Consider the following 20,348-nt stretch of genomic DNA (forward strand, 5'->3'; position numbering starts at 1 on the left):
GAAGGGAAAGAGGAAAGGGAGAGAGAGAATCCCAAGGATTTTTCTCCACGTGTGTAGAGTTGGCTCCTAGAGGGGCTTGATAGTCCTATTGGCTCAGTGGTGTGGCTCTGCCTGGCTCATGTCTCTGGAAGACTCTGAGGCCATAGTCTTATCTCTCCGAGCTTCCCAGCCTGCCTGGTTCAGTTAGCCAGGCAGCCCCAAATGTGCTCAGATTGATGATGCCTCCATCAACACCATTCCGTGGAAAGCTGAACAAAAAGAGTGAGAACTCACTATAGTCATTCTCATCGAAATTGAGGTCCAGCACGTTATCTGCCCCAGGGAACATAAGCGTGAGGACAGCAGCTTCCCCTGGGTCACACTCCTTCAACTACCATCACCGAGGACCTCAGCATGGGAGAGGTTTCCTGAGGCCTCACGGTCCAGGAACTGTTTCCCCACCTTACTGGGACATCCAGGGCTCGCAGGTCCTGAGGGGGATGGCCAGTGTCTGGGGTCGTGTGGGGCAACTGGTCTCCAAGGCGTACTAGGATTTCAATGGCATGACTTTGATGCCAGCCCTGGGAGTCAAGGGCAGGGACCTGTGTGGGCCAGGATGGCACCTCGGGCATAGCTCATGGCCGAGAGTGTTGAGTTGCCAAGCGTGGGAGCTTGCCTAGCCTTGCGGGGAACCCCAGCTCAAGCCAGATGGGATTCCTGGATGAGCGCCTTCCCTCGCTGGCGTATGTGGAGTGGCCCATGGCTTGGGGTGGTGGGCCAAGGCATAAGTCTGGTTTGCAACACGTTCCACCTTGGAAATAAATCCCGGTCCACACACAAGTCGGCAAGCAATGCCTGTGTTTTGGGCCCAGGGTGGAAGTCAAGATGCTGTGCTGACCGTTGGACTGGATGGTAAAGGCACGGTCTGCAGAGGACTGCACCCTGGGTGATTCCAGAGGCCTGCTCAGATCTAGTGTCTCATGGTGTTCCCAGGTCAGTTGTGGGTTCCTGGGAAGGCTCAGACCTCCTCTCAGGGGATAAAGCATGTCTACCAGGGCCGGCCTCAGGGTGCACAGATTAGCCACTGCGGTCCCACTCCTGTGTGCACTCCTGGCCCTGGGGCTCCCAAGGAAGGGCACCCAGCAGCAGTGTTCATCATGCCTTTCAGTGGGCCCTGCATGAAGAACTTATTGCCAGCCAGTCCTGCCATGGAGACCTTGTCTCTGCGGTCACAGAGCTGGGGAGGTGAAAGAGTTACTCTACGAGGTTCTGTCTGTTGGACTTGACACAGTTGTTCCATGTCTGTTCTGGTGGGTTGGAGACTCCTCTGTGGTGACCTCGCAGCCGGGCGGGGGCCTGAGAGCTACAAGGCCAGGCACAGTGCCATGGCAGCACATGGAGTTGGGAAGGGGTTGGCCTCCCTTTGTGACAGAGATATCTTCTCTCACTGTGCCCTTGGCCTGTGGGGCTGCAGCCCTTGTGCTCACTGTGAGGACCACACCGGTGTTCCTGGACCATGGGAAGGGGACATGTTGCCTGCAGCGGGCCGCATCCTTGCAAAGGCCAAAGCCTGTCTGCGGATGCCCATGCTGCAGCATCCTGCGGCCAACAGGGGAGTCCGTTGGGCAGAGGGTGCCAGAGAGTAATTCCATGCAGGCAGGAACAAGCTCCCATGGACCAGGCAGCCCAGGGGATGCTCGTTCCCTTGGAGGCCAGGGCCCTGGCACCCATTGGCCCTGGCCTTGCTGACACGCTGGGCTAGAACGCGGCTGTGGTTCAGTCGGGATTGTCACTAGTGTTTGGTGGGGGCAAGGCCCATGCTGCTCAGGTCATTCTGGCAGAGTGGACAGGAGTGGGCACCTGTTGTCGTGTGGCCACCTCAGAGGGCTCTGCATTGGCCTCTGCCCCATAGCCTGGAGGCCAGGGCGGCTAGCCTCCCTGCAGGCAGTTTTTGGGTTTTCCTTTGACCCCTGAGTTTCCATCCCGTGCTGGCGTCCAAGTTGCCAGGGTGGCCAGCTGTGGGAGTGGATGGGTGTCTGGGCTGGTGGGCGCTTCTTGGCCAGAGTGGCTTTGGGAGAGGGAAACCCTGCCCAACGTTAGTGGCCCAGAATTGTCCAAGGAGGCTCCATGGTGTGCAAGGCCACCGGTCCTGTGCTGTTGTGTGGCAGGACTCCGGGGCCAGGATCTGCGCACCAGGTGTGTCCATGGAGGGCCCCAGGCCTACACGGCGGAGCAGCCACACACACCCCTGGCCCAACCTCCCAGCGCACACTGACCTTCCACACACAAGAAGAGGCACACATTCCTGCTCCTACAGTCCCCTGTGCCCGCGGCTTCTTGCCTATTCGCAGGCAGCCCCAAGGGGCTGTGGGACAGGACAGGCAGAGAGGTGCAAGGCTTGGTCATGGATTCCTTCTGCACTGTGTGGCGAATGGAGGCCCTGGGTACCTTGCTCACTCCCACGGGTGACTGTTCCCCTTTTCTCAGGTGCAGTGGACATGTTAGGCTTGCCATCGGCCAAGAGAAGAAGGCCTTCCTGGCCCCTGAGTGCCTGTGGTTGGCGGGACCACCAGAAGAAGTGTGCCCCACTATGGGCACCTTGCCAACAGGAGTGACCAGACGGTAAGCCTTCCCCAGTTTAAGCTTGTACCGTGGCTTTCGCGGGCCTGCCCGAGAGGCCACCAGTGAAGGTTGCCAGCAGGGCATGTGGGGTTTTGATGCCAGAGGGGCCTGCCCGTTCCTCTGGCTCAGTGGCATGGCTCTGCATGACCCGGGCTGCTGGTGGACCCTGAGTCCCTCGGCTTGTCCCACTGAGCTACCCGGCCCACATGGGTCGGCTGTGCAGGTGGCCCCGAATGTGCTCGGATCGATGATGACTCCCTCAACAGCATTCCTTGGAAAGCTGAACAAAATGAGTGAGAACTCCCTACCGTCTTTCTCATCGAAACTGAGGTCCAGCACGTTGTCTGCCCCAGGGAAGGTAAGCGTCAGGGACAGCAGGCTTCCCCTTGGTCACACTCCTTCAAGCACCAGCACCCACAGCCTCTGCCTAGGTGAGCCTCAGGGGGGACTCATGGTCAGGGAGGCATTTACCACCTGAGCAGGGTTTCCAAGGCACAGAGGTCCTGAGGGCAATGACTGGTGTCTGGGGTCAGTGGGGCCGCTGGACCCCAAGGCCTCGGACTCAAAGGCATGTCTGTGGCACCAGAACGGGGAGTCAAGGGCTGGAGACTAGGCCAGAACAGACCCTGGGGCATAAGCTCGTGGAGGTGTGGGTTGAGAGGCCAAGCATGTCAAGCTTACCTGGTCCAAGGGTGGGGGCATGGAGCCCCAGCCTGAGGCAATGGCGATCCCTGGATGAGTCCTTGCTCTCACTGACATACATGGAGTGGGCTCCTGGCTTGGGCTGGTGGGCTAAGGCAGGAAGCCAGGCTGTGGCACCTGCCAGCTTGGCATCCTCGGCCCTACCCGGCAACAGAGAAAGCAGCAAGCAGTGCCAGCACTCCATGCCCAGGGCGGAATACAAGTTGCTGTGCTGGCCATTTGCCTGGATGGTAATGGCACAGTCCAGAGAGGGCTGCGCCCTGAGAGACCGCATGGGCCTGCTCAGCTCAGGTGTCTTGTTGAGTTCCCAGGTCATTCATGGTTTCCACGGAGGCATCAGTCCTCCTATTGCAGAGGGCAACACGTGGCTCCCAGGGCCAGATTCAAAGTGCACAGGTGAGGCATGGCGTTCCCCTTCCTGCGGGCAATCCTGGCCCCTGGGTTCCCAAGGAAGGGCACCCATTTGTGGTGTTCCTTGGGCCTTTCAGTGGGGTCCTGGCCAAAGAAGCTACCCCGGCTGGGTGTGCCACGGAGACCTTGTCTGCTTGGCACAGAGCTGGTGAGGTGAAAGTGATACTCTGGGATATTCTGTCCCTTATTTGGCACAGTGTGTCTTACATCCTCTCGGGTGGGCTGCAGACCCCTCTGTGGTGGCCTGGCAGCCAGGCACTGGCCTGCTAGCTCTGAAGCCAGGCGCTTTGCCTCGGCCCCATCGGCCACTTGGCAGTCGTCCGCCTCCCTTTGGGAAGGAGATGTGTTCTCCTCTCAGTGTGTCCCTGGCCTGCAGAGCTGCAGCCTAGGGCTCTCTGTGAGGGCCACGCTGGTGTTTCTGGGCTGTGGGAAGGGGCCACATCGCCTGCTGAGGGCCACATCCTTGCAAAGGCCAAAGCCCATGGGAGGCTGCCCTTCCTGGAGTATCCTTCTGCTGATGGGGGTGTCCATTGGATGGAGGGCGCTGGAGGGACTTTCCATGCAGGTGGGGACACACTCCCATGGACCAGGCAGCCCAGGGAATGCTCACTCCCTTGTGGGCTGGGGCCTGGGTGCCCACTGGCCCTGGCCTCACCAATACCTCGGGCAAGAAAGTGCCTGTGGTTCAGTTGGGTTTGGCACCTGATTCGGTGGGGGCTAGGCCTGTGTAGCCTAGACGCTGAGGGCATTCTGGCAGAGTGGAGAGGAGCGGGCAGCTCTTGTCGTGTGGTGACTTCAGAGGCCTCTGTGTTGGCTTCGGCCCTGTAGCCTGTGGGCCAGGGCAGCCAGCTTCCCTGTGGGCAGTTTTTCCATCCCATGCTAGTGTCCATGGTCCACATTGACAGGGTGGCTAGTGGCAGAAGAGGATGCGTGTCTGGACTGGTGGGTGCTGCTTGGCCAGAGTGGCTTTGGGAGAGGGAAACCCTGCCCAATGTTAGTGGCCCAGAGGCGTCCAACATGGCTCCCTGGAGTGCAAGGCCACTGGTCCTGTGCCGTTGCCTGGCGGGACACTGGGACTAAGATCTGTGCACCATGGGTGCTCTTGCAAGGCCCCAGGCCCTCACGGTAGAGCGGCCACACATGCCCCCTAGCCAAAACTCCCAGCACACACTGACACTCCATGCACAGGAACAGGCACACACTCCTGCTCTTATAGTCCCCTGTGCCTGTGGCTTCTTGCCCATCCGCGGGCAGCCCCAAAAGACTGAAGGACAGGACAGGCAGAGAGGCACAAGGCTTGGTCATGGATTCATTCCATCCTGTGTGGTGAGGGGAGCCCCTGGGTACTTTGCTCACTCCCATGGGTGATTGTTCCTCTTTTCTCAGGTGCATTGGACAGGCCACGCTTGCCGTCGGTCGAGAGAAGGCCTCCCTGGCCCCCAAGTGCCTGTGATTGGCGGGACCGCTGGAAAAGGTGTGCCCTGCTATGGGAATCTTACTGACAGGAGCACCCAGACGGTAAGCCATCTCCAGCGTCAGCTGTGCTGCTGGCTTTAGACTTCGGGAACTTGTCGAAGAGACCACTAATGAAGGTTGCCCCCAGAGCATGTGGAGTTTTGATCCCAGAGGGGCCTGACTATTCCTCTGGCTCAGTGTCAAGGCTCTGCACGGCCCGGGCGGTGGGCAGACCCTGAGTTCTTCGGCTTGTCCCGCTGAGCCATCCGGCCCACCAGGGTCGGCTGTGCAGGTGGCCCCGAATGTGCTCGGATCGATGATGACTCCCTCAACAGCATTCCTTGGAAAGCTGAACAAAATGAGTGAGAACTCCCTACCGTCTTTCTCATCAAAACTGAGGTCCAGCACGTTGTCTACCCCAGGGAAGGTAAGCGTCAGGGACAGCTTCCCCTTGGTCACACTCCTTCAAGCACCAGCACCCATGGCCTCCGCCTGGGAGAGCCTCGCTGGTGGCTCATGGTCAGGGAGGCATTTACCACCTGAGCAGGGTTTCCAAGGCATGCAGGTCCTGAGGGGAATGGCCGGCGACTTGGGTCACTGGGACAGCTGGTCCCCAAGGCGTTGGACTTGAAAGGCGTGTCTGTGGCACCAGCCCAGGGTGTCGAGGGCTGGGTCCTGTGTGGGCCAGGATGGCCCCACGGCATAAGCTCATGGCAGGGTGTGTTGAGAGGCCAAGCAAGGCAAGTTTGGCAGGCCATGGGGGGCGCGGGAGCCCCAGGCCGAGGCAGCAGCAATCCCTGGACTAGTCCTTCTCTCACTGACGTACGTGGAGCGGCCCCTGGCTTGGGCTTCTGGGCCAAGGCAAGAGGCCAGGCTGTGGCACCTACCAGGTTGGGAACATCGGCCCTGCCAGGTGCCACACAAGGCAGCAAACAGTGCCAGTGCTTCGAGCCCAGGGTGGAAGTCAGGATGCTGTGCCGGCCAAAGGCCTGGAAGGTAATGGCACGGTCCAAAGGGGACCACGCCCTGGGGGAGTGCCTGGGCCTGCTTAGCCCTGGTGTCTTGTTGCATTCCCAGGTCAGTCGTGGGTTACGTGGAGGCCTGCGGCCTCCTCTTGTAGATGGCAAAGTGTAGCTCCCAGGGCCAGCTTCAGGGTGCACTGGTGTGGCACGGCGGTCTCCGTCCTGAGGGCCCTCCTGGCTGCTGGGCTCCGGAGGAAGGGTGCCCAGTGGTGGTGTTCCTCAGGGATTTCAGCAGGGCCCTGGCCAAAGAAGCTACTCTGGCTGGGCCTGCCACAGAAACCTTGTCTCCTTGGCACCTTGCTGGTAAGGCAAAAGTGATACTCTTTGATGGTCTCTCCCTTGGAGTCAGGCACAGTGTGTTTCACGTCCTCTTGGGTGGGCCACAGATTCCTCTGTGGTGGCCTGGCAGCCAGGCGGGCATGAGAGTTCTGAGGCCAGGTGTAGTACCTTGGCCCCATGGGCCGCTTGGAAAAGGTCAGCCTCCCCTTGGGAACAAGATGTGTTCTCCTCTCAGTGTGCCCCTGGGCTGTGGGGCTATAGCCTAGCACTCTCTGTGAGGGCCATAATGGTGTTCCTGGGCCGTGGGAAGGGGCCACGTCACCTGCAGAGGGCCACATCCTTGCAAAGGCCAAAGCCTGTGGGCAGCTGCCCTCCCTAGAGCATCCTGCCACTGACAGGGGCCTGTGTTGTGCGGAGGGCACCAGAGGGACTTTCTGTGCAATCAGGAAACACTCCCCTGGACCGGGCAGCCCATGGGATGCGATTTCCCTTGTGCCTGGGACCCTGGCGCACACTGGACCTGGCCTCGCCCACACCCCGGGTGAGAAAGCGCCTGTGGTTTGGTCAGGATTGGCACTGGATTCAGTGGGGACAAGACCGGTGTAGCCTAGCCACTCAGGGCATACTGGCAGAGTGAAGAGAAGCAGGCAGCTGTTGTCGTGTGGCTGTCTTGGAGGGCTCTGCATTGGCTTCTGCCCCGTAGCCTGAGGACCAGGGCAGCCAGACTCCCTGCGGGTGGTTGTTGGGTTTTCCTTTGACTCCTGAGTTTCCATCCCGTCCTGGCGTCCACAGTCCACGTTGACAGGGTGGCTAGTGGTGGGAGAGGATGCGTGTCTGGGCCAGAGGGCTCTGCTTGGCCAGAGTGGCTTTGGGAGAGGGAAAACCTGCCCAACGTTAGTGGCCCAGAGGCATCCAACATGGCTCCCTGGTGTGCAAGGCCACTGAGCGTGTGCCATTGCTTGGCAGGACACCGGGGCCAGGATCTGCACACCAGGCATGCATGCCCTTGCAGGGACTCAGGCCTCCCAGCTCAGCAGCCCCATACACCCCCTAGCCCAGCCTCCCAGCACACATGACCCTCCATGTACACAAAGAGGCACATGCTCCTGCTCCCACAGTGCCCTGCGCCCGTGGCTTGTTGCCCGTCTGCAGGCAGCCCCAAGGAGCCGAGGGACAGGACAGGCAGACAGACGCAAGGTATAGTCACAGTTCCTTCTGACCTGTGTGGCGAGCGGAGCCCCTGGGTAGCTTGGTCACGCCCACGAGTGATTGCTCCCCCTTTCTCAGGTGCAGTGGACACACCAGGCTCGCCATCGGCGGAGAGAAGAAGGCCTCCCTGGTCTCCGAGTGCCTGTGGTTGGCGGGACTGCTGGAAGAGGTGTTTCCCGCGACGGGCACCTTGCTGACTGGAGCGAGAAGACGGTAAGCCATCTCCGTATCAGTTGTGCCGCTGGCTTTAGGCTTTCGCAAGCCTGTCCAAAAGGCCACTAAGGAAGGTTGCTGGCAGGACAGGTGGGGTTTTGAACCCAGAGGGGCCTGTCCTTTAATGGCTCTGCACGTCCTGGGCCACGGGAAGACCCTGAGTCCTTCAGCTTGTCCCGCTGAGCCATCTGGCCCACCAGGGTCGGCTGTGCAGGTGGCCCCGAATGTGCTCGGATCGATGATGACTCCCTCAACAGCATTCCTTGGAAAGCTGAACAAAATGAGTGAGAACTCCCTACCGTCTTTCTCGTCGAAACTGAGGTCCAGCACGTTGTCTACCCCAGGGAAGGTAAGCGTCAGGGACAGCAGGCTTCCCCTTGGTCACACTCCTTCAAGCACCAGCACCCACAGCCTCTGCCTAGGAGAGCCTCACGGGGGACTCATGTTCAGGGAGGCATTTACCACCTGAGCAGGGTTTCCAAGGCATGCAGGTCCTGAGGGGAATGGCCGGCGACTGGGGTCACTGGAGCAGCTGGTCCCCAAGGCCTTGGACTTGAAATGTGTGTCTGTGGCACCAGCCTGGGGTGTCGAGGGCTGGGACCTGTGTAGGCCAGGATGGCCCCACAGGCATAAGCTCGTGGCAGTGTGTGTTGAGAGGCCAAGCATGGCAAGCTTGCCTGGCCTGTGGGTGGGGGTGCAGAGGCCCAGCCCGAGGCAGCAGCGATCCCTGGACGAGCCCTTTCTTTCCCTGACGTATGTGGAGCAGGCACCTACTCTGGCTGGTGGGCTAAAGCAGGAAGCCAGGCTGCAGTACCTGCCAGCGTGGCATCCTCAGCCCTACCAGGCAACAAACAAGGTGGCAAACAGTGTCAGCACTTCGTGCCCAGGGCAGAATACAAGTTTCTGTGCTGGCCATTTGCCTGGATAGTAATGGCACAGTCCAGAGAGGGCTGTGCCCTGGGAGACCACATAAGCCTACTCAGCTCAAGTGTGTCATAGCGTTCCCAGGTCTTTCATGGGTTCTGCAGAGGCCTCAGGCCTCCTCTTGACGATGGCAAAGTGTGGCTCCCAGGGCTGGCTTCAGGGTGCACGGGTGTGGAATGGCAGTCCCCCTCTTGAGGGCCCTCCTGGCTTCTTGACTCTTGAGGAAGGGTACCCAGTGGTTGTGTTCCTCGGGGCTTTCAGCAGGGCTCTGGTCAAAGAAGCTACCCCGGCCAGAGACCTTGTCTCCTTGTCACTGTACTGGTGAGGTGAAAGGGATATTCTGAGTCTCACTTGGACTCGGGCACAGTGTGTCTCATGTCCTCTCTGGTGGGCTGCAGACTACTCTGGGATGGCCTTGCGGTCAGGCACGGGCCTGCGAGGTCTGAGGGCAAGCCCCGTACCTCGGCCCCATGGGCTATTTGGAAGACATCTGCCTCCCCGTGGGAAGGAGATGTATTCTCCTCTCATTGTGACCCTGTCCTGTGGGGCTACAGCCTAGCCCTCTCTGTGAGGGCCACGCTGGTGTTCCTGGCCTGTCAGACTGGGCCACGTCGCCTACAGAGGGCCACATCCTTGCAAAGGCCAAAGCCTGGGGGCAGCTGCCGTCCCTGGAGCATCCTGACACTGACAGGGGCGTCCGTTGGGATAAGGGCAACGAAGGGACTTTCTGTGAAAACAGGAACACACTCCTGAGGACGGGCAGCCCAGGGGATGCTCGTTCCATTGCAGCCTAGGGCCCTGGTGCCCACTGGCTCTGAACTTACTGACACCATGGGCAAGAAAGCGCCCATGGTTTGGTCTCATTTGACACCATATTCGGTGGAGGCTAGGACCATGTAGCCTAGCCATTCAGGGCATTCTGGCAGAGGGGAGAAGAAATGCACCTGTTGTTGTGTGGGTGTCTCAGAGGGCTCAGCTTTGGTTTCAGCCCCGTAGCTGCAGGCCAGGGTGGCCGGCCTAACTGTGGGTGGTTGTTAGGTTTTCCTTGGACCCTTGAGTTTCCATCCTGTACTGGGGTCCACGGTCCACATTGACAGGGTGGCCAGTGGAGGAAGAGGATGCATGTCCGGGCCGAGGGCACAGCTTGGCCAGAGTGGCTTTGGGAGAGGGAAACCCTAACCAACGTTAGTGGCCCAGAGGCATCCAACGTGGCTCCCTGGTGTGCAAGGCCACCAGTCCTGTGCCGTTGTGTGGTAGGACGCCAGGGCCAGGATCGGCACACCAGGTCTGCTCTTGGGGAGCCACAGGCTCAAACGGCGGAGCGGCAACACATGCCTCCTAAACCAACCTCCCAGTGCACTCAGACCCTCCATGCACATGAAGAGATACATGCTCGTGCTCCTACAGTCCCCTGAACCCACAGTTTCTTGCATATCTGCAGGCTGCCCCAAGGGACACAGGAAAAGAACAGGCAGAGAGGCACAAGTCATGGTAATAGATTCCTTCTGCCCTGTGTGGAGACTGGAACCCCTGGGTAAATTGCCCATGCCCATGGGTGATTGCTCCACTTTTCTCAGGTGCAGTCGACATGCCAAGGTCGCCGTCGACTGAGAGAAGAATGCATCTCTGGCCCCGACTGCCCGTGGCTAGCGTATCTCCTGGAAGAAGTGTGCCCCACTATGTACAACTTCACTAAAGGAGCACCGAGACGGTAAGGCGTCTATAGTGTCACTGGTGCTGCTGGATTTAGGCTTTCCAAAAAACGCCTGAGAGGCAGCTAATGAAGGTGGTCGGAAGGGCAAGTAGGATTTGCAATTCACAGGGGCCTGTCCGTTCCTCTGGCTCAGTGGCGCGGCTCTGCACGGCCCGGGCACCGGGAGGACCCTGAGTCCCTCGGCTTGCCCCGCTGAGCCACCCGGCCCGCCTGGGTCAGCCGGCCAGGCGGCCCTGAATGTGCTCGGATCGATGATGACTCCCTCAACAGCATTCCTTGGAAAAGCTGAACAAAATGAGTGAGAACTCCCTCCCGTCGTTCTCATCGAAACTGAGGTCCAGCACGTTGTCCGCCCCAGGGAAGGTAAGCGTCAGGGACAGCAGGCTTCCCATTGGCCACACTGCTTCAAGCACCAGCACCCACGGCCTGCGCCTGGGAGAGGCTCGCGGGGTGTGTCCGGGTCAGGGAGCCGTTTCCCCGCCTTAGCAGGCTTTCCACGGCTCGCAGGGCCTGAGGGCAATGAGCGGCATCGGAGGTCGAGTGGGGCAGCTGGTGCCCGAGGCCTAGGACTTCAAAGGCGTGTCCGTGGCACGGGCCCTGGGCGCCGCGGGCAGGGCCCTGGCTGGCAGGGCCTGCGGGCGGTGGCTGGCGACTGGGGTCGAGTGGGGCAGCCGGTCCCCCAAGGCCTAGGGCTTCAACGGCGTGTCTTGTGGCACCGGCCCTTGGGAGTCGAGGGCTGGGGCCTGCGAGGGCCCGGACGGCTGTGCGGGCCTAAGCGCGCGGCGGTGTGTGTTGAGGGGCCGAGCGTGGCAAGCCTGGCAGGCCGTGGGGGGCGCGGGAGCCCCAGCCCGAGGCGGCGGCCATCCCGGGACGAGGCCTTTCTCTCACTGACGTACGTGGAGCGGCCCCTGGCTCGGGCTTCTGGGCCAAGGCAGGAGGCCGGGCCGCGGCACCGGCCAGGTTGGAAACATCGGCCCTGCCCGGCGGCCACACAAGGCGGCGAGTGGCGCCGGCGCTTCGGGCCCAGGGCGAAGTCGGCATGCCGTGCCGGCCGAAGGCCAGAACGGTAATGGCACGGTCCGGAGGGGACCGCGCCCTGGGGGAGTGCCCGGGCCTGCTCAGCCCTGGTGCCTCGTTGCGTTCCCACGTCAGTCGTGGGTTACGCGGAGGCCTGCGGCCTCCTCCCGTCGATGGCGAAGCTAGGGGCTCCCAGGGCCGGCTTCAGGGTGCACCGGTGTGGCACGGCGGTCCCCCTCCTCAGGGCCCTCCTGGCCTCTGGTCTCCGGAGGAAGGGCGCCCAGGGGTGGTGGCCTTTCAACCGGGGCTTTCCACAGGGCCCCGGCCAAAGAAGCTACCCCCCGCCCCGGGCAGGGCCTGCCACGGAGGCATTGTCTCCTCGGGCACGGAGCTGGTGAGGCGAAAGTGACACCGCGGGAGGGACCGTCCCTTGGAGTCGGGCGCAGTGTGTCTCCCGTCCTCTCGGGTGGGCCGCAGATGCCTCTGCGGTGACCTGGCAGGCAGGCGCGGGTCTGCGAGCCCTGAGGCCAGGCGCGGTGCCTCGGCCCCGCGGGCCGCTTGGCAGAGGTCCGTCTCCCCTTGCGAGGGCGACGCGATCTCCTCTCGCTGTGGCCCTGGCCTGCGGGGCTGCAGCCCTTGTGTCCCCTGTGAGGGCCACGCTGGTGTTCCTGGGCCGTGGGCGGGGGCCACGTGCGTCGCCTGCCGCGGGCCGCAACCTTGCAAAGGTCAAAGCCTGTCTGCGGCTGCCCTCCCTGCAGCTCCCGGCCGTCGGCGGCCGGGTCCATTTGGCAGAGATCGCGGGAGGGAACTTCCATGCAGGTGGGAACACACTCCCACGGAGCGGGCCGCCCAGGGAATGCTCGTTCCCTCGCGGGCCGGGGCCCTGGCGCCCAGGGGCCGTGGCCTCGCCGCCACCCTGGGAGAGAACGCGCGCGCGGCTCGGTGGGCTTTGGCGCCGGCGTTAGTTGGGGGCCGGGCCCGTGCAGCCTAGCCGCCCCGGCCCTCCTGGCAGAGTGGAGAGGTGGGGGCACCGTTTGTCCCGTGGCCGCCTGGGAGGGCTCTGCCTCGTCCTCTGCCCCGTAGCCTGCGGGCCAGGGCGGCCAGACTCCCTGTGGGCAGTTTTTGGGTTTTCCTGGGACCCCTGAGGTTCCATCCAGTGCTGGCTTCCACGGTGCACGTGGAATGGGTGGGCAGCGGCGGGAACGGATGCGTGTGGAGGTCGGTGGGCACCGCGGGGCCAGAGAGTGTTTGGGCGGGGGAAAGCCTGGCCGACGTCAGTGGCCCAGAGGCGTCCAGCGCGGCTCCCTGGGGTGCAAGGCCACCGGGCCTGTGCCGTCGCTTGGCGCGACGCCGGGGCCAGGACCTGCGCACCAGGCACGCGTGCCCTTGCAGGGACCACCCAGGCCGCCCGGCTCAGCAGCCCCCTACACCCCCTAGCCCACCCAGCCTGCCAGCACACACGACCCTCCGTGCGCACGAAGAGGCACGCGCTCCTGCTCCCACAGTGCCCTGCGCCCGTGGCTTGTTGCCCGTCCGCAGGCAGCCCCAAGGGGCCGAGGGACAGGACAGGCAGACAGACGCAAGGCGTAGTCTCGGACTCGTTCTGCCCGGCGTGGCGAGCGGAGCCCCTGGGTAGCTTGGTCACGCCCGCGGGCGATTGCTCCCCCTTTCTCAGGTGCAGTGGCCACGCCAGGCTCGCGGTCGGCCGAGAGAAGAAGGCCTCCCTGGCCCCCGAGTGCCTGTGGTGTGCGGCACGGCCGGAAGAAGCGTGGCCCGGAACGGGCACCTTGCTGACGCGAGCGTCCGGACGGTAAGCCTTCCCTGGGTGTCAGCGAGTGCCCCTGGCTTTAGGCTTTCCCGGGGCTGCCCGAGAGGCCGCCAGTGCAGGCGGCCCGCTGGGCGTGTGGGGTTTTGCTCCCAGAGGGGCCTGTCCGTTCCTCTGGCTCAGTGGCGCGGCTCTGCACGGCCCGGGCACCGGGAGGACCCTGAGTCCCTCGGCTTGCCCCGCTGAGCCACCCGGCCCGCCTGGGTCAGCCGGCCAGGCGGCCCTGAATGTGCTCGGATCGATGATGACTCCCTCAACAGCATTCCTTGGAAAAGCTGAACAAAATGAGTGAGAACTCCCTCCCGTCGTTCTCATCGAAACTGAGGTCCAGCACGTTGTCCGCCCCAGGGAAGGTAAGCGTCAGGGACAGCAGGCTTCCCATTGGCCACACTGCTTCAAGCACCAGCACCCACGGCCTGCGCCTGGGAGAGGCTCGCGGGGTGTGTCCGGGTCAGGGAGCCGTTTCCCCGCCTTAGCAGGCTTTCCACGGCTCGCAGGGCCTGAGGGCAATGAGCGGCATCGGAGGTCGAGTGGGGCAGCTGGTGCCCGAGGCCTAGGACTTCAAAGGCGTGTCCGTGGCACGGGCCCTGGGCGCCGCGGGCAGGGCCCTGGCTGGCAGGGCCTGCGGGCGGTGGCTGGCGACTGGGGTCGAGTGGGGCAGCCGGTCCCCCAAGGCCTAGGGCTTCAACGGCGTGTCTTGTGGCACCGGCCCTTGGGAGTCGAGGGCTGGGGCCTGCGAGGGCCCGGACGGCTGTGCGGGCCTAAGCGCGCGGCGGTGTGTGTTGAGGGGCCGAGCGTGGCAAGCCTGGCAGGCCGTGGGGGGCGCGGGAGCCCCAGCCCGAGGCGGCGGCCATCCCGGGACGAGGCCTTTCTCTCACTGACGTACGTGGAGCGGCCCCTGGCTCGGGCTTCTGGGCCAAGGCAGGAGGCCGGGCCGCGGCACCGGCCAGGTTGGAAACATCGGCCCTGCCCGGCGGCCACACAAGGCGGCGAGTGGCGCCGGCGCTTCGGGCCCAGGGCGAAGTCGGCATGCCGTGCCGGCCGAAGGCCAGAACGGTAATGGCACGGTCCGGAGGGGACCGCGCCCTGGGGGAGTGCCCGGGCCTGCTCAGCCCTGGTGCCTCGTTGCGTTCCCACGTCAGTCGTGGGTTACGCGGAGGCCTGCGGCCTCCTCCCGTCGATGGCGAAGCTAGGGGCTCCCAGGGCCGGCTTCAGGGTGCACCGGTGTGGCACGGCGGTCCCCCTCCTCAGGGCCCTCCTGGCCTCTGGTCTCCGGAGGAAGGGCGCCCAGGGGTGGTGGCCTTTCAACCGGGGCTTTCCACAGGGCCCCGGCCAAAGAAGCTACCCCCCGCCCCGGGCAGGGCCTGCCACGGAGGCATTGTCTCCTCGGGCACGGAGCTGGTGAGGCGAAAGTGACACCGCGGGAGGGACCGTCCCTTGGAGTCGGGCGCAGTGTGTCTCCCGTCCTCTCGGGTGGGCCGCAGATGCCTCTGCGGTGACCTGGCAGGCAGGCGCGGGTCTGCGAGCCCTGAGGCCAGGCGCGGTGCCTCGGCCCCGCGGGCCGCTTGGCAGAGGTCCGTCTCCCCTTGCGAGGGCGACGCGATCTCCTCTCGCTGTGGCCCTGGCCTGCGGGGCTGCAGCCCTTGTGTCCCCTGTGAGGGCCACGCTGGTGTTCCTGGGCCGTGGGCGGGGGCCACGTGCGTCGCCTGCCGCGGGCCGCAACCTTGCAAAGGTCAAAGCCTGTCTGCGGCTGCCCTCCCTGCAGCTCCCGGCCGTCGGCGGCCGGGTCCATTTGGCAGAGATCGCGGGAGGGAACTTCCATGCAGGTGGGAACACACTCCCACGGAGCGGGCCGCCCAGGGAATGCTCGTTCCCTCGCGGGCCGGGGCCCTGGCGCCCAGGGGCCGTGGCCTCGCCGCCACCCTGGGAGAGAACGCGCGCGCGGCTCGGTGGGCTTTGGCGCCGGCGTTAGTTGGGGGCCGGGCCCGTGCAGCCTAGCCGCCCCGGCCCTCCTGGCAGAGTGGAGAGGTGGGGGCACCGTTTGTCCCGTGGCCGCCTGGGAGGGCTCTGCCTCGTCCTCTGCCCCGTAGCCTGCGGGCCAGGGCGGCCAGACTCCCTGTGGGCAGTTTTTGGGTTTTCCTGGGACCCCTGAGGTTCCATCCAGTGCTGGCTTCCACGGTGCACGTGGAATGGGTGGGCAGCGGCGGGAACGGATGCGTGTGGAGGTCGGTGGGCACCGCGGGGCCAGAGAGTGTTTGGGCGGGGGAAAGCCTGGCCGACGTCAGTGGCCCAGAGGCGTCCAGCGCGGCTCCCTGGGGTGCAAGGCCACCGGGCCTGTGCCGTCGCTTGGCGCGACGCCGGGGCCAGGACCTGCGCACCAGGCACGCGTGCCCTTGCAGGGACCACCCAGGCCGCCCGGCTCAGCAGCCCCCTACACCCCCTAGCCCACCCAGCCTGCCAGCACACACGACCCTCCGTGCGCACGAAGAGGCACGCGCTCCTGCTCCCACAGTGCCCTGCGCCCGTGGCTTGTTGCCCGTCCGCAGGCAGCCCCAAGGGGCCGAGGGACAGGACAGGCAGACAGACGCAAGGCGTAGTCTCGGACTCGTTCTGCCCGGCGTGGCGAGCGGAGCCCCTGGGTAGCTTGGTCACGCCCGCGGGCGATTGCTCCCCCTTTCTCAGGTGCAGTGGCCACGCCAGGCTCGCGGTCGGCCGAGAGAAGAAGGCCTCCCTGGCCCCCGAGTGCCTGTGGTGTGCGGCACGGCCGGAAGAAGCGTGGCCCGGAACGGGCACCTTGCTGACGCGAGCGTCCGGACGGTAAGCCTTCCCTGGGTGTCAGCGAGTGCCCCTGGCTTTAGGCTTTCCCGGGGCTGCCCGAGAGGCCGCCAGTGCAGGCGGCCCGCTGGGCGTGTGGGGTTTTGCTCCCAGAGGGGCCTGTCCGTTCCTCTGGCTCAGTGGCGCGGCTCTGCACGGCCCGGGCACCGGGAGGACCCTGAGTCCCTCGGCTTGCCCCGCTGAGCCACCCGGCCCGCCTGGGTCAGCCGGCCAGGCGGCCCTGAATGTGCTCGGATCGATGATGACTCCCTCAACAGCATTCCTTGGAAAAGCTGAACAAAATGAGTGAGAACTCCCTCCCGTCGTTCTCATCGAAACTGAGGTCCAGCACGTTGTCCGCCCCAGGGAAGGTAAGCGTCAGGGACAGCAGGCTTCCCATTGGCCACACTGCTTCAAGCACCAGCACCCACGGCCTGCGCCTGGGAGAGGCTCGCGGGGTGTGTCCGGGTCAGGGAGCCGTTTCCCCGCCTTAGCAGGCTTTCCACGGCTCGCAGGGCCTGAGGGCAATGAGCGGCATCGGAGGTCGAGTGGGGCAGCTGGTGCCCGAGGCCTAGGACTTCAAAGGCGTGTCCGTGGCACGGGCCCTGGGCGCCGCGGGCAGGGCCCTGGCTGGCAGGGCCTGCGGGCGGTGGCTGGCGACTGGGGTCGAGTGGGGCAGCCGGTCCCCCAAGGCCTAGGGCTTCAACGGCGTGTCTTGTGGCACCGGCCCTTGGGAGTCGAGGGCTGGGGCCTGCGAGGGCCCGGACGGCTGTGCGGGCCTAAGCGCGCGGCGGTGTGTGTTGAGGGGCCGAGCGTGGCAAGCCTGCAGGCCATGGGTTGCCTGTCAACCCCAGTCTGAACCAGCGGCGATACCTGGGCGAGCCCTTTTTCTCCCTCTCGTACATGGAGTAGCTTACGTCTCCGTTGTTTGGACATTTCTTTAGACCCTCTTGTTGTTGGTTACTTCTTGGGAATCTCTTTCAGTTTTCTTCACAGTGTGTCTATGACTACACTTCTTAACGCCTCCGTTTCCAGTCATGTCTTTGTTCTGCCCTTAGCCTGGGTACTAATGGTAGGGAAAGCAGAGTCCCACATTCTTGGTGATTCTATCTGCCTTCTCTTCCCTAGTGTCACATTTCGTTCCCAGTTCCTTCCTGGTTTCCTGATTGATATCTGGCTTTTGATGTGGATGGCAAACCGTGGCTCAATGTCCCGGCTTCAGTGTGCATGATTTTTGTACTGTAGTCCTTCTGCTGTGTGCTCTCCTTTCCCTTTGTGCCCTAAAGATCTGCATTCATTGGTGGTGTTCTTCATGAGTGTAAGTGTGGCATTGGATGAAGACCTATCTCTGGTCAGTCCTGCCTTTGTGACAATGTCTCCTTTGTTATAATGCTGCTGACATGACACTGTTACTCTGGGAGTTTCTGTTGAACTTGGGCACAGGTGTCTCCAATACTTTTAGGTGGAGTGGGCACTTTTCTGCAGGAACCTACCAGCACACTGGGGGCTTATGTTCTGTGATGCTAGGCGCAATGCCCCTGCTGGATGGGAATCTTCGGAGAGGTCCCCCCACCTGTGAGGAAGACATGTTATCTTCCAGCAAGTGCAGTGTACCTCTCACCTGCGGGGCTGCAGCACTTGAGCTTCGTGAGGGCCATTCCACTGTTCCTGGTCGTAGGCAGAGGGCGCACATCTTATGCCATAGCCTGGGTCCTTTCAAAGACCAATGCATTTGGTGGTTTTCCTCACTGAAGAATTGTGCCCCCAATGTGTGGGTCTGTTTTTTGGAAGTGCTGAAGAGACTATCCATGTAGGCTTGATCAGGCTGCTCTGGACCAGGCAGCCAATAGATTTCTCGTTTCTTCACAGCTCTAGGCCCTGAAGTCCACTGGCCTTGGCCATGCCGGTTCTCTGGCTGGGATTGCACCCTGGTTTCATTGGGGTTGTATACTGACATTTGGTGGGGAAGGCATGTGCTTCATTGCTGCAGAGGGTGTTTTGTCAAAATGGATAAGTATGGGCACCTGGCCTATAATCCTTTGGCCGCCTCACATGGCTATGCCTAGGCTTCTGCCTAGTTGCCCACACTGGAGGTTTGCCAGCCTTACTTTGGGATGTTTCGGTTTTCCACTGACTGCTGAGGTTCATTCAAGTGTGCTTCCAGTGTGATGGCTTGCTGGCCTCCACAGTCCACGTTGTCATGGTTACCAGTGGCAGGAGAGGAGGGGTGTAGATACTGGTGTGCTATGCTTGGCAACAGTGCTTTAAGAGAGGGTATCACTGGCCAGTTTCAGCCACCCCTAGAGATCAAAGGTGAACTCTGATTTGCAAGGAAATATGTCTTGTGCTGTTTTGTGGCAGGACATCAAGTTATGGATTTGCACACCGAGTAAGCTCTTGCATGCATGGAGACCTCCCTAGATGAGCAAAAACACCCTCTCTCAACCACACCACTGAACAGACTCAGACACAACCCGTACACTCACACACACAAACACGCACACACCCAAACTCACAGACAGGCACATGCACCTGCTCACATAATCCCCTGTATACGTGGCATCTTGCCCATCTGAAGGCAGCCGAAAGGGACAGAGGGACAGGACAGGCAGACGCAAGGTGTAGTCACAAATTCGTTCTTCCCGGTGTGGCAAGCTGAGCACCTGGGTATGTTTCTCACATGTGAATGCGATTTCTCCACCCTTCTCAGGTGCCTTCTCAGGTGCCTTCTCAGGTCTTCAGGTTGCATATGTATGGAGCAGAGGTCCCTGACTTGTGTGTGCTCCTGGCATCTGTGTTCCCACAGAATGGTGGTCAGTGGTGGTGTTCTTCATGCCTGAAACTGGGGCTAGCTGAAAACGTATATCTGGCTGGTTTTGCTCCAGGTGTCTCAGTCAAACTTTACTTTGGAGATCTTTTCTCCTCACGCAGGGATCTGGCGAGGTGCAAGTGTTACTCTGGGACAGTCCGTTGGACTCAGACACAGGTGTGTCACATCTTGTTGGGTGGGGTGGAGACGTCTCTCCTGGGAGCCTACCAGCAGGACGGGTACCTGAGTGATCTCCTGAGAGGTTCAGTGCCCCAGCCGTACCAGGAACTTAGAGAAGGTCTGCATTTCCTTGTGAAGGAGATGTATTCTCCTATCGTTGTGCCTCGCCTGTGGGGCTGCAGCCCTTGAGCTCTGTGTGGGCCATGCTGATGTTACTTATTGGCAGGACAGAGCCCACATGGCATGCCACAGGCTGGATCCCTGCAAAGGCCAAAGTGTTGGTGGCTGTCTTAGCTGAAGGATCCTGCCCCCAATGTAGGAGTCAATTTTGAGGAGAGTGCTAGCGGGACCTGTGGTGTAGGCATGAGCAGCCTCCTGTGGACCAAGAAGCTAAGGTTTTGCATGTTTCCTTCCAGCTTGGGGCTCCCAAACCTGCTTCCTGTGGCCATGTCAGTTCCCTGTGTGGAATGAGCCCTGGGTTCAGTCGAGTTTTACACTGGCTTTTGGTTGGGCAAGTGTAGTGTTTTGTTTTGTTTTTTTTTCTCACAGAAGGTATTTTGGAAGCCTGCACATTTTCTGAAAGAGGTTCCTGAAGGAGTTAGCCATCTTGATGGTTACAGGGATATGGGATTTATATTACAGGGCTATTGTTGGTGGTGATTCAATTAGACTTCGGCATATATGGAGACTGCTAGACACATCTGGGTAAGATATACCTATATTGCTCCTCTATTAGGAATGTTGTGTGAATTGCCTCTGTCCCAGGCATTCCATGGCTGGATGCCTGTAATAGACATGGATCTCTAGTGTGTGTTCAGTGAAAATAATGCAGGCTGCCTGTTATCTTGGGGTGTACAGTGTTTCACAGTGGGTATATGCACCAGGATGTGATCATCTTCATGGTTCCCAGTTGTGGTTTGAGTAGTGTGTTGATTCTGTGGACATATGTCTTTTCCTCCACTCTTCCCCTCTCCCCCCACATGCCTACCATTGACATGGACTTAAAAGTGTTTTGATGAGACAATTGTTTAGTTTGTGTTGCCAGTCCCTATCCAGTTCCCTTAAAGTAGGGATTTTCCACTGGAAGGCAGTGGGGAAGTGGAAATTAGGGAGTTCAGTGCCATGAGAAAGGCTCTTAAAATGGTGGCATGAGAAATTTCAGATTGGGGGAAA

The 20,348-nt window shown here is 61.7% G+C and overlaps 1 protein-coding gene and 7 non-coding genes across 9 annotated transcripts; all 8 read left to right on the forward strand.

Moving 5' to 3' along the window:
* The first annotated feature begins 209 nt into the window (after nt 1–209).
* On the forward strand, nt 210–302 carry LOC115517433. The gene has a single exon (XR_003969883.1). It is a non-coding gene; the product is annotated as a small nucleolar RNA SNORD116 (small nucleolar RNA).
* A 2,540-nt stretch (nt 303–2,842) lies between these two features.
* LOC115517426 lies at nt 2,843–2,935 on the forward strand. Its single transcript, XR_003969876.1, has one exon. It is a non-coding gene; the product is annotated as a small nucleolar RNA SNORD116 (small nucleolar RNA).
* Nucleotides 2,936–5,479: 2,544 nt separating this feature from the next.
* Nucleotides 5,480–5,572, forward strand: LOC115517428. Its single transcript, XR_003969877.1, has one exon. It is a non-coding gene; the product is annotated as a small nucleolar RNA SNORD116 (small nucleolar RNA).
* A 2,552-nt stretch (nt 5,573–8,124) lies between these two features.
* Nucleotides 8,125–8,217, forward strand: LOC115517429. Its single transcript, XR_003969878.1, has one exon. It is a non-coding gene; the product is annotated as a small nucleolar RNA SNORD116 (small nucleolar RNA).
* A 2,542-nt stretch (nt 8,218–10,759) lies between these two features.
* On the forward strand, nt 10,760–16,722 carry LOC115515612. Of its 2 annotated transcripts, XM_030317567.1 has the most exons (5): nt 10,760–10,893; nt 13,223–13,357; nt 13,633–13,725; nt 16,055–16,189; nt 16,465–16,722. In XM_030317567.1, exons 1-5 carry the CDS (start codon nt 10,825–10,827, stop codon nt 16,678–16,680), a joined length of 648 nt encoding a protein of 215 aa, XP_030173427.1. In that variant the 5' UTR covers nt 10,760–10,824; the 3' UTR covers nt 16,681–16,722. The 2 variants fall into 2 exon arrangements, with proteins under 2 accessions (XP_030173427.1, XP_030173430.1); XM_030317570.1 differs by lacking the exon at nt 13,633–13,725.
* Nucleotides 10,776–10,869, forward strand: LOC115517430. Its single transcript, XR_003969879.1, has one exon. It is a non-coding gene; the product is annotated as a small nucleolar RNA SNORD116 (small nucleolar RNA).
* LOC115517431 lies at nt 13,608–13,701 on the forward strand. The gene has a single exon (XR_003969880.1). It is a non-coding gene; the product is annotated as a small nucleolar RNA SNORD116 (small nucleolar RNA).
* Nucleotides 16,440–16,533, forward strand: LOC115517432. The gene has a single exon (XR_003969881.1). It is a non-coding gene; the product is annotated as a small nucleolar RNA SNORD116 (small nucleolar RNA).
* Nucleotides 16,723–20,348: the final 3,626 nt, after the last annotated feature.

This window comes from Lynx canadensis, chromosome B3 (assembly GCF_007474595.2).
Source record: "Lynx canadensis isolate LIC74 chromosome B3, mLynCan4.pri.v2, whole genome shotgun sequence".
NCBI lineage: Eukaryota > Metazoa > Chordata > Mammalia > Carnivora > Felidae > Lynx > Lynx canadensis.

Excerpts from the sequence above, each read along its gene's own strand:
- LOC115515612 (XM_030317567.1), top strand. The coding sequence starts at position 10,825 with ATGAGTGAGAACTCCCTCCCGTCGTTCTCATCGAAACTGAGGTCCAGC. Across the intron at positions 13,726-16,054 it reads CGTTGTCCGCCCCAGGGAAG|GTGCAGTGGCCACGCCAGGC; the intron begins GTAAGCGTCAGG and ends CCCCTTTCTCAG. Across the intron at positions 16,190-16,464 it reads CTGACGCGAGCGTCCGGACG|CATTCCTTGGAAAAGCTGAA; the intron begins GTAAGCCTTCCC and ends CTCCCTCAACAG.